At 37.5% G+C, this 12,702-nt stretch overlaps 1 protein-coding gene across 1 annotated transcript in view; it reads left to right on the forward strand.

The window, feature by feature from the left end:
- ME2 (malic enzyme 2) overlaps positions 1-12,702 on the forward strand; it is a 57,629-nt gene that overhangs the window by 20,767 nt on the left and 24,160 nt on the right. The window contains exons 5-10 of the mRNA XM_060173890.1: positions 1,928-2,003; positions 3,008-3,169; positions 3,813-3,916; positions 7,519-7,628; positions 7,722-7,819; positions 8,310-8,423. Of these exons, the coding sequence (XP_060029873.1) occupies positions 1,928-2,003; positions 3,008-3,169; positions 3,813-3,916; positions 7,519-7,628; positions 7,722-7,819; positions 8,310-8,423 (664 nt within the window). The remainder of the gene's footprint in view (positions 1-1,927; positions 2,004-3,007; positions 3,170-3,812; positions 3,917-7,518; positions 7,629-7,721; positions 7,820-8,309; positions 8,424-12,702) is intronic.

Below are 12,702 nucleotides of genomic sequence, written 5' to 3' on the forward strand. Positions count from 1 at the left end.
TATATATATATATAGACCTTTCCCATGTCCTGCTTACATACTGACATAAATATGGAAACCAGTACAGTATGTGATAGCATTTACCCTCAGCCTACTCCTACCTGGAATTTCAAAATCTAATGTTTGACTTCTTTTAAATGTTAATTTCTGCTTCCTTTCCTCTCCTCATTGCCAAGATTTTGATAAAAAGCAGAATGGAGGTCTAGATTTTAATGAACACCATTGATCAAAGTGCTGCAGGTATACCCTAGGAGATCATTTGAGAATACTGTTGTACTCTCAGTGTTGCCATCAGTTAATGTTTCAAAACCATTTCTTTAGTGGTCGGCAAAATAGCTCAACCAATAGACTGCTGGACTTTCATGCCTGATGCGTGAAGCAGGAATTTGATCCCCTTTACTGCATGTGCTGGAGTGATGCCCTGACCTCTCTCTCATTGTCATGTGAAACTCTGACTACTATGAAATAAATAAAGTAATTCTTTAAAAAAAATTCTGATACAACTCAGCTGTTCAACTCTTTCGTAATTTGTTTTACTTAGTGGTTCTTGATCCAGATTAAAAAAACACAAGTAAAATTTAAAAATTAACAGTAAAAGAACAAAACAAAAAGAAGCCTGGGTCCTACCCACAGTGATTCTGATTGAGTTAATCTAGACGTGGGCCCAGGTAGTAGTGTTCCATAAGAATTTCTAGTGTTGGGAGTCGGGCGGTAGCACAGCGGGTTAAGCGCACATGGCACGAAGCTGTGTAAGGATCCCGGTTTGAGCCCCCAGCTCTCCATCTGCAGGGGAGTCACTGCACAGGTGGTGAAGCAGGTCTACAGGTGTCTTTCTCTCCCCCACCCCATCCCCTCTTTTCTTCATTTTTCTCTGTCCTATCCAACAACGACAACATTAATAACAACTACAACAACAACGAAAAACAAGGGCAACAAAGGGGAAAATAAATAAATAAATATTTTAAAAATTTTTTAAAGATTCCTCGTGTTGACTTGCTGTTTCTACAGAGTAGAGAACTGAGGTGTGAGGTGAAACATAAAGAACATTACTTTTCAGTCATGCAGTGGGATTTTTTTTTTTTTTTTTTTGCATCTTGAGATACATACATATATATATATATATATATATATATATATATATATATATATATATATATATATGATGGCCAGTAAATTTTGGTAGTTAATTAAACTCCAGACCTGCTAATTTAGAATCTCTGGAGGTGGTAGGTATTTTAGTGTTTTTTAAAAACTCATCAAATGGCTCTGTTATGAAGCTGTGTTTGATAAATTATTTAAAACAACTGATTTTTACTAGAACGATAACACCCAAATTAATATATCACTGAGAAAATTGAATGTAAAAATCAGCTTAAAGGAACTGGGTGTTTATTGATTCTCATCTCTGCTTAACCTATAGTCTAGAACCTTCTTTCCTCTCTTTTTGAACCAGTACTACTTAAATCAATTGGATAGCAATATACTTTGTTTTTAAAATAAGCTCTTGCTTTTTCCTAATGCTTTTATTTGAAATTACTATACTTTTCCTCTTTATTCCTCCTTCAGATATCATTTTCAGTTTCATTTAGTTTTAAGAGTCATTTAGCCTTATGCTTGCCTGCATTGATGACTTGTCTCTGTATTACGTTTTGCTGAAAGTGGATTTGATTTATTTAAATATGGCAAATGAACTTTTCTTGGGTAAAATTATTATATCATTTAATAATAATCTTTATTGTAGCTAATGTGTGAGCAGTACAATTACAATTTGAAGTAGTTGAAATGTTTGGAACTAAACCCCTATGACTTATCTAAATTTGCTTATACTGTGTCATAATGTTTATAAAATACCTAAGTATTCCCAGTTATGACAAAAAACTTAGAAAAAATTATTGTGAAATGCAAAGGTGTTTTTGTTCTGTTGCAGGGGATTATTTATTTCAATCTCAGACAGAGGTCATGTTAGATCAATTGTGGATAACTGGCCAGAAAATCATGTTAAGGTACTAATAGCACAACCTTCCTTCTCACAATGCTTTTTTTTCTTCTTGTAAGTTAACTCTAAATTTCCTAGAAGAGTTTTTTTGTTGTTATTTTGATTTTGTACTCAATGCAGTTAGAGTTAGTACTCTGAGCAGACCATGATATGATTATTTTATGAGTTAATGGCATAGTGTTTGGCTCGTGAATAGAAATGGAATTAGTAAGGTGAGCCTGATCACTGTCCACACCATTGTCTCATGGCTAATTTATATCCCATCTAATTCTTATCCTAACTAAAGAAAATACATTAAACTGCTATAGCAGTTTTAATTCTGGTGGATGGTAGAGAGAATACATTCTATTTTTTTTAATCTAAAATTTATCTTTAAGCAATTAACAAATATTATTCAATCTAACTTTCAAAAAATAAAACCCAATGACTTATCTAGAATCTGGAGTAAGATTCAATGTTTGTTATTTTGCCTTTATTACACGTCTTCCTTACCAAAATAATCTTTGATAACTAATCATTAATTCTCATAATCTGGAAAAAATCATCAGATAATTTTATTTATCATCTTAAAACTTTATAGGTAGGTATATATACTTTTTAAAAAAAAAAACTCTAGATCCTTTTTTCTTTCACCATTACTTTTTCTTGTATGGCTTAGGTTGTTATGGTGGAATATATGTCATTTATTTCTAAATTCTTGATTCTCTCTATGGAAATCTATCAGAAGTTTGTTCACCTCTCCCCTATTTTAGCTTTTTTGAAGATATTTAAGTTGACTCCTGTCAGAAGCATTCTGCTCACAAACTAAAGACAGAGGGGAAATCAAATTTAGATAATTCTCTAACATCCAGATTCTAGAAATGCTAGAATTTTAGGAATGCTTCATTTACTTTGAAAGTTAGTCAAGAAACAGTTTTATTTTTAAGTGAATGTGAAAATGCATTAATAAAATCATTTAAAAATATTTTTCTTTTGCACAGCTTTTAATGCATATGTATTTTTATACTTAAGGCAGTTGTGGTGACTGATGGAGAACGAATTCTGGGTCTCGGAGATCTGGGTGTCTATGGAATGGGAATTCCAGTGGGAAAACTTTGTTTGTATACAGCTTGTGCAGGAATCAGGCCTGATATGTGCCTGCCTGTGTGTATTGACGTAGGAACTGATAATCCAGTGAGTAAAATTATTTTCCTCCTTTTACCTACTACTATGTTAAATGCTTTACTCCTCATTTAAAGATAATAAAAGACATTGTGATTACATGTTTCAGTCTTAACATTAACCCAGTTGTGATATTTATACAAACAATAGTAAATTATACCTGCTGGAAGTTTCCTGGAAAAAGACAGTGAAGTTTTAAAATACCAGAGTAGTGGTTTTTAAATTTAAAAAAATTTTAATATTTATTTACTAATTTATTTTCCCTTTTGTTGCCCTTGTTGTTTTTTCATTGTTGTTGTAGTAGTAGTTGTTGTTATTGATGTTGTTAGATGGGACAGAGAGAAATGGAGAGAGGAGGGGGGGACAGAGAAGGGGAGAGACAGACACCTGCAGACTTACTTCACCGCCTGTGAAGCGACTCCCCTGCAGGTGGGGAGCCGGGGGAGAGGGGGCTTAAACTGGGATCCTTGCACTCTGCGCCATGTGCACTTAACCCACTGTGCTATCACCTGACTCCCGTGATTTTTAAGTTTTGCAGTTTTTTTTAGACTTTAAACTGGTTATGTTTAAAAATATTTATATAAATATATTTCACTATAAAGCATATAAGTATAAGTACTCTAAAAACCATTTTTACATTTGATTTATTTTATAGGCACTTTTAAAAGATCCATTTTATATGGGCTTATATCAGAAAAGAGATCGCTCACAACGTTATGATGACTTGATAGATGAGTTTATGAAAGCCATTACTGAGAGGTAGGTATATAACAAAATCTAGTGCTATAAAGGCATGTTTTTTATTAGTGATTTAATATTAGTTTACAAAATTATAAGATAGTAGGGATATAGTTCCATAATATTCCCACCACCTGAGTTCTGTGTCTTCAGTCGTCATTCCCTCTATTGAAAACTGCAGTAATGTGTGTGTGTGTGTGTGTGTGTGTGTGTGTGTGTGTGTGTGTGATTTATTTATTTATTTTGCCCAGTTTTTTCCTACAGTCCTGCCTCCACTTCCTTTCTAAGTCACACCTACACGTATTGCTACTTCAATTGTCCTTTGTTTTTCCTCTTCTCTCTTAGATAGAAGAAACAGTGCTTGGCTTCCTCTGGTGTTTTCCAGATTCACTTTCCTTTCAGTGATGGTATAGGATTCCTGGTGACAAACATGAAAGCATGTTTTCATTTGTTTGTTTTCCTTGATCACTTGTGAAGATAGGTAGAAAGAGATTTCATTTTTGGAAACTTTGGTTCAATCTGCCTGATTAGATGTGCTGATACGTAGTGATACCCTGTGTACTTTGCTGAGTTATCTGATCTCTTGAGAGAAGTCTGAACTCACTGTTCCTTCTTTTAGCCCTTGGCATCTGGTCTCACTCCCACCATTCTGATGGCACTCTTGTGCAGCGCTCCTGTTTTTTAATGCACCTATCATTTAATGTGCTGTAACATCTCACCAGGTTTTCCACCCCCTACATCCTTGAAATTCTCATGACAACTAAAAGATTTCCTCCTAAATGTGTTTTCTTCCTCCTAACTTTTTCTTCCTTTATATTCAGTGGTTCTGCTCGCTGCCTTTTATTAAATATGGAAGAGTACATAGTTCTTTTGTCTTTGAGTCTTGTAAGTTAAGACCTTTATGCATGTGACCTCTCAGTCCATGAAAATCCATCTCTGCAGTCCCACCTCTCTGAGGTCTGCATTTCTAATGGCTGGAATCTCCTACCTGGACACTCAGTTGTTACTTAATATTCATGTGCAAAACAACTCTTTTTTTCTTTCCAAACTATCCAAATTCAATCTGTCCAGCTTTAATAATGGCAAATACTACATCCTATTGCCAGACCTAGTGCTATGTTTGACGCTTTAGTTTTTAGTGGATACATTATGTAATTACCTTCTTTGTAAGAGTGTAGGATACCAGTTTACTAGGCTAAATTGCACTTGTGAAAACAAACACAGAGCAGAGGTAGCCTTGAAGTTGAGGAGTGGTTTGATTTTGGGCTTCTTTCTATGCTCCTATTTTGCTTTTTTTGTGTCAGAGGTTCTCACCTTCCTGGGGTCTGGACTTTCAGAGCTTCAGGTTCTCCAAGTAAGCACCAATGAAGATGTTTTAGGACCTTTTGCATTGATGACAGTTGTGGTTGAGATGGTTGTGATAAATTTCAGGTGTGTCCTGTGTAAAGCACATGACCGAGGATAGCAGTTTAGTCACAGCTAGCAAGCTGCTACCCGGCTGCTTCTGGAAAATCACTCTGGTGCCTCAGTGGTCCCAGTGAAGACACTCAGTGGTCCCAGGAGCCTTGTGAGCTCTCAGTTCCTGACATGCTGACTGGTTGTTTGCTCTCACTCAGTAGCTTCTGAAGCACATCTTCTGTAGGATAATATCTAAGCATTTTGCAAAGTTGAACCCCTCAGATAACACCATTCTTACTTGATAAGGCAGAGAAGTTGCTAGAAGGCTAGAGAGGGAGAGAAACTAACCTGCAGCACTGCTTCATCATTCGTGAAGCTTCCCCATTGTAGGTGGGAACCAGGGGCTTGAACCTGGGTCCTTGTGTGTGGTAATGTATGCATTCAGCCAGGTACACAACTGCTTGGTCCTCAGTGCATCTTCTAATACATTGCATTTCTGGAATACATAGATTGGAAGTACCTACCGCTTCCTGTAAATAGGGATCAGATTGCAGTTTTGGTTGCTGTCCACCTTCCCGTTCAACTTTTGGAGTCATGATTCTTAATCTAATCACCATCATCCTTGACCTCAGATTTCTTAGTAGCCAACTTCTGAGTTTCTCCTTGGTTTTGTTTGTTTGTTTACCTACCATCTTGCAAAATGAGAAAGAGAACCTTTCCCCCCACCCCACCCCTTTTTTTTTTAGCCAGTGCACTACTCAGCTCAGGTTTATGGTGGCACAGGGACCTGGGAGCCTCAGGCATGAGAGATTATTTGTACAACCATTATGCTGTCTTCCCCCACCCTTTTCTTTATTTCTGAGCCACAATTTCTTCATAACACTGTGTTGCTTTCTCATCCAGATAGAGAGACACCATAGTAGTACCGTTGTAATGTGATGCCAGCTTAGTTCTGGGCCACACTCACATTTTCTTCATAGTAAATTATCTTTCTGAGCCAAGACTACTTCCTTCTTAAACACTATGTAGTCAGTCCTCTCATCCAGCTTGCACTATCACTTGGAATGCCTCAGAAATTTATCAGCTCTTTTCTACCCAAATTAATTTTCTGCTGATCCACCAACTCTCTTCTGAATTCTTCTAAACTTTCCAGTTTCTCTGCTCTTTTTACATGTGCCTGAATTACATCCCACCTCCTTTTCAAGGGTTCCTTTATTACCCCAACTCAACAAGATGACTAGCATCTTCCCTAAATGCCTGTGAACTCATACAGCTATTGCTTTATGGTCTCTCTCTCTCTCTCCTTTAATTATTTATTTAGTTATTTTCCCTTTTGTTGCCTTTGTTGCTTTTTATTGTTGTTGTAGTTGTTATTGATGTCATCCTTGTTGGATAGGTCAGAGAGAAATGGAGAGAGGAGGGGAAGACAGAGGGGGAGAGAAAGAAAGACACCTGCACAGCTGCTTCACCGCCTGTGAAGTGACTCCCACAGGTGGGGAGTTAGGGGCTCGAACTAGCATCCTTATGCCAGTCCTTGAGCTTCATGCCACATGCGCTTAACCCGCTGCACTACTGCCCAACTCCCGGTCTCTTTTTTTAATATATAGTCTCTCATGTTTCTTTTTTAACTGCTAAAATATTGCTAATAACTCAAATATTACTTTTTGAGACTCAGACTAAAAAGAAAGTTATATAGTACTTATATGTACTAGACAATTTCCTAGGTAGTAGCTTATCCATAATCCCATCATAGTGTTACATTTTTGCACCCCATAACATTTTTTGAATGCATAATAGATTTCTTTGTTTTTGCATATAAGATTTTATTGGTTCTAAAAATTGCCAGATGACTTTAAATGAACTAATGAATATACATTTTGGGATTTTGTTGGGGCTTCATGCCTGTGTGATTCCACTGCTCCTAGTAGAATCTCTTTTTCCTTCTCTTCCTCCTCCTCCTTTTCCTTCTTGATAGGAAGCAAAAGACAGAGAAAGAAGGAGAGGAGAGCAGCACCATTTCACCATTCATGAATTTTCTTCCCCTTTGTATGTTGTTTCCATGTGATGACCAAGGACTTAGAGCCTGGGTACAGTGTGCACTCTTACTGGATGAGCTATCTCCTGACCTGTATAATATATTACATTGAAAAGGAGGGAAATGAAACAGAGAAACTGTTTAATAGTCGTATTTTCTTCACAATCATTATGAATTTTGTTGATTATAGATACGGACAGAACACGCTTATTCAGTTTGAAGACTTTGGAAATCATAATGCATTCAGATTCTTGAGAAAATATCAGAAAAAATACTGTACCTTCAATGATGATATTCAAGGTAAAAGATGAAAAAGAACTTTTTTATTCTTTTTAAATGTTTTTAGTGTGCCCGTTTTTATTTGTTTATTTATAATCACTGTTTATCTTATAGGGACGGCTGCTGTGGCTTTAGCAGGTCTTCTTGCAGCACAAAAAGTTATTGGTAAATCACTCACACAACATAAAATCTTATTTCTTGGAGCAGGAGAGGTAAGTTTCTGTAAATTTGTTAGATTTAAAAATCAGCACTCTTTTAGATGGAAAATGGGGCAGAATGTTTACATGTCAAAGAACATATTAAGCTTGTGATTTTGAAATAGGATATGAATTCAAGATCTGTTTTAAATGAGGTAATTTAAAATGTTATGAGAGTATCACAGAGTCAGCTTCTTTGTGACATGGAAGGGAAGAATAAGTCAAATATTTCTCTTAATATAACTTTTCACATATAAAATAATTCAAATGTTGTACCACGTTTTTTTAAAAAAGATTTTTATGGGTGGGAGGAAGAAGAGCAGTTTTCTTTTGACAGTATTCAATTTAACTTGTCTATTACAACTGGCATTTGCTTTTCTCAAGTTCAATATCACTTTAAGGAAATGTGAATTTGTAGGATTTCTGTTGTGTCAACAATATATTTTCACATTTCCTCATGATACAGGCATCAGTGTTTTTTGTTTTTAATTTGTGTATTGAACAGGCTGCTCTGGGAATTGCCAATCTCATAGTTATGGCTATGGTGGAAGATGGTCTCTCAGAAGAAGATGCCCAAAAGAAAATTTGGATGGTTGACAAGTTTGGCTTATTATATAAGGTAAGGGTTTTTTTTTTTTTTAATTGAAGAAGCAAGAGGAATACTGTTATTTTTTAGTTTAATTTTTTTTTAATATTAATTTTCCCTTTTGTTGCCCTTGTTTTATTGTTGTAGTTATTATTGTTGTTCTTGATGTCGTTGTTGTTGGATAGGACAGAGAGAAATGGAGAGAGGAGGGAAAGACAGAGAGGGGGAGAGAAAGATAGACACCTGCAGACCTGCTTCACCGCCTGTGAAGCAACTCCCCTGCAGGTGGGGAGCAGGGCGCTCAAACTGGGATCCTTACACCGGTCCTTGCGCTTTGCACCACGTGCGCTTAACCCACTGCACTACCGACTGACTCCCTAACTTTTATCTTTTAAGAAGACTTTTGCATCATAATCAAATCATATTCTTTGCTGGTGCCAGTCTTTCCTGTTTTTTTGTTTACTGATCCTTAGGAGATCCGATAACCATATAAATGAGGTACTTGCTTATAGACAGTAATCATTACCCTTCTAAAACTAGGTTTTCCCTTCCTTTCCTTTCCTTTCCTTTCCTTTCCTTTCCTTTCCTTTCCTTTCCTTCTTTCTTTCTTTCTTTCTTTCTTTCTTTCCTCTAGGGTTATTGCTGGACCTTGGTGCCTGCACTCCAAATCCAGTGCTCCTGGAGGCCATTTTTCCCATTTTGTTGCCCTTGTTGTTGTTGCCATTGCTATTATTGTTGGATAGGACAGAGGCATCAAGAGGAGGGGAAGAGAAAGATAGACACCTGCCGACCTGCTTCACCGCTTATGAAGTGATCCTCCTGCAGGTGGGGAGCCAGGGGCTCAAACCCCGATCCTTACCCAGGTCCTTGTGCTTCGCACCATGTGGGCTGACTGCACTACCACCTGGCTCCCCAAAACTAGGTTTTCAGTGGGAACTCAGAAGTTTGTAGGTGGGGCCAGGCAGTGGCACACCTGGTTATAAGTGTACACATTATAGTGTGCAACCTGGGTTCCAGCCCCTGGTTCCCACCTGCAGGGGGAAAGCTTCAGAAGTGATAAACCAGGGCTGCCGGTGTCTCTGTCTCTCTCTCCCTCTCTGTCTTCCCTCCCCTCTCCATTTCTCTGTCTCTATTTAATAATAAATAAATGATTAAAGTATATTTTAAAAATTGTAGGTAGCCTGTGGGTAAGAATTGGGCTGTAACTCAACAAAATCATCTTCTTTTAAAAATGTTTTCACTATTATTAGTGATTTAATATGGATCTACAAAATTACAAGATAATATGAGTGTAATTCCACACCATTCCCACCACCAGAGTTCTGAAACTGCAGGGTTTCTCCCGAGGTCACAGATAGGGGTCTTTTCTATGGTCCTTCCTTCTCTTCCTTTCTAAGTCTCACCTACAGCTATTACTACTCCTGAATGTCCTCTTTTCTTCTTTCTCTATGGGTCCTGATGGAGTTTGGGTTCAGAGCTGTCTGGTCATCTTTGTCTATCATTTCTCCCCCTCTGGGAATATGGAACAAAATCTTTTTTGGGGTATAGAAAGTGGGAGTTCTGGCTTCTGTTATTCCTTCTCCACTGGACATGGACACTGACAGATTGATCCATATCCCCAGCCTGTTTCTGTCTTTCCCTAGTGGGTTAAGGCTCTGGAGAGGTGAAGTTCCAGAACAAATTGGTGAGGTTGTCTGCAGAGAGTTCAGAATGGAATCCTAGTAGCATGTGTAACTTGGTGACGGAAAGACAGTAAGATATAAAGCAGGGCAAAATGTTTAATAAGTGGGAACCAAAAAGTAGGAACAGAGCACATGAGAATCAGGATCTTAGGGTGGAGAGAAGCTAGGTAGTCTATTTTAGATATGTTCCTAGGGGTCTTTAGTAATTTTTGCCCAAGCTCGATAGCTAACATGGAGATAGACTAAAAATACTGGGAAGATAGATATGTTCCTAGGGGTCTTTAGTAATTTCTGCCCAAGCTCGATAGCTGACATGGAGATAGACTAAAAATACTGTCTGGGAAGATAGATATGTTCCTAGGGGTCTTTAGTAATTTTTGCCCAAGCTTGATAGCTAACATGGAAATAGACTAAAAATACTGTCTGGGAAGATAGTGTCAGAGTTGAGAATAGGAGTGGAAAGCTGCATTAGGATAGAGAGTCGCTCCCAAATTTGAAGAAAATTTGTAAATACAATTAACTGTTTATTACCCCATCTATTGGACCCAGGTCCTATATATATTTAGCACAGGAGCTTGTATAACCTCAGAGTCCCTGTCAGTCTGAATTAGCAGTCCATGGTCACAGCTGGGAACATTCTAGGCTGCACCCATTTCAGGACCAGTCTTCCTTGAGTGGCAGAGTAGAATGATTCAGCCTCCCTTTGGAGAGTGGGGAAATTCCTACCATTGCTAGTTCATAGTGATGGTATAGTCCTGAAGAAGCCCACAAAAGGGCTTATGATGATGTTCCCAATGGGTGTAACCAGTGATGGTGGAGAGAAGGATCTATTAGAGGTCTGAACCCATTGTATCCATGGGAGAATATGATTCCCTGACAAGGGGCCCAAGTGATAGTATGGTCTGGTAGTGACCAGAAAAGCCATTATTAAGTGAGCCAGTTGCTTGCCCCTTTTCCAGCTTGTGTGGTCCCTTTTTTATTTGTCAGGCTTAGAGTTTTTTTTCTCCCAATTGTTAATGCATCCTTTGTTATATCCAGAAGCGTATTAGGTTTATGGTATCTAGTCTCGAGTTAGGGAGGAAATACATGTAGATTTTTTTTCTTTTTTTTTATATTTATTTTTATTTATTCCCTTTTGTTGCCCTTGTTGTTTTATTGTTGTAGTTATTATTGTTGTTGTCGTTGTTGGATAGGACAGAGAGAAATGGAGAGAGGGAGGGAAGACAGAGGAGGAGAGAAAGATAGACACCTGCAGACCTGCTTCACCGCCTGTGAAGTGACTCCCCTGCAGGTGGGGAGTCGAGTTGGGGTTCGAACTGGGATCCTTATGCCGGTCCTTGTGCTTTGCGCCACCTGCGCTTAGCCCGCTGCACTACAGCCCGACTCCCACATGTAGATTTTAATGGGACCTAAGTTAAACATTTACTTGTTTGATGTTTGATGATTCTAATAAAAGTTGTCATAGGGACAGTAATAGTCCTTAGTTGATCATTATTTTTGCCAGTATTTCTCTCTTTTGCCAGTATATCTCTTGGCCAATTGTATACAGTGTTTCTTCTAAAGATTTTCAAGAGGTGACAGTAACACCAATGCTGTCAGAAGAGATTAAGAGATACTGCTTACTTTCTTTTGTGTAGTTAGTTCAGTCAATAGAATGATTGAGGGAAGTGAAGTAGGGGGTAGGAGAGGAGAGGAGGGTGTCTAAGCCTGGGTAATAAATATTTGATTAGACTATTTATAGTGCCTTCTCTAGGCCTTTCTATTAGATTACCAAGCTTATTAGGTCTAAGTCATTTTCTTAGCCTAAATTTTCACCACATAAAATCTACTGGTATCATTTGAATGTTTCATTGGCTACAGCAATACTTCAGAACATCTTAGCAGGACACTTAGTATCTGAGCAGAAATTCTTAACCTTTGGTAGATCATAGCCCCCTGTGGCAATCTACGGAAATCTATGGAGTGTTTTCTCCAAAAAGAGTATATACTCCAAAAGCAATTCATGCATAATAAAGATCTTCTATGTCAGGTTGATTTGTCCTTTGGACCTTAGCAGCAGTTGCAATTTTTACTAGTTTAAGAAATGCCTCGTACCTTATACTGCTTTAACATATTGAAATACAGGTAAAGTGTTTCATAGGTAAGCCTGTCTAATACACAGAGCTGTTGTATTTGAGCTATCTATAATGATGCAATATTTACTTAGATTTCCATCATTAAAATATCTCCAACATTGTGACAAGACTTTAATGTAGTATTTAACCTCAAATATTGTGAAATTTCACAAATGAAGAAACTGAGGTTTTCAAAGATCAGGTGGCTTTTTGAATGACATTAGTTTTTAAGTGATAAAGGTTAGATTCATACTCAAGTAGCCTGATTTTGAAGCCTGTGATGTTACCTGTTAACTGCACTGCCCCTCAAGTGAGGTATATGTACCATATTTACTTACGTATAAAATCCAAGGGTTATGATACAACATGCCCTTTAAAACATTATTCAAGGGATATGTATTTTACAAATACACAGTTTGATGTTTCTTTTTGTAGTATTAGTTTTTCAGAAATGTTTTGTGATTCTCTTATCATACTTGTAACAAGTCATATCTTATCTTGGTTAGCATTAGTGAG

Source organism: Erinaceus europaeus, chromosome 15 (assembly GCF_950295315.1).
Source record: "Erinaceus europaeus chromosome 15, mEriEur2.1, whole genome shotgun sequence".
Classification (NCBI taxonomy): Eukaryota; Metazoa; Chordata; class Mammalia; order Eulipotyphla; family Erinaceidae; genus Erinaceus; species Erinaceus europaeus.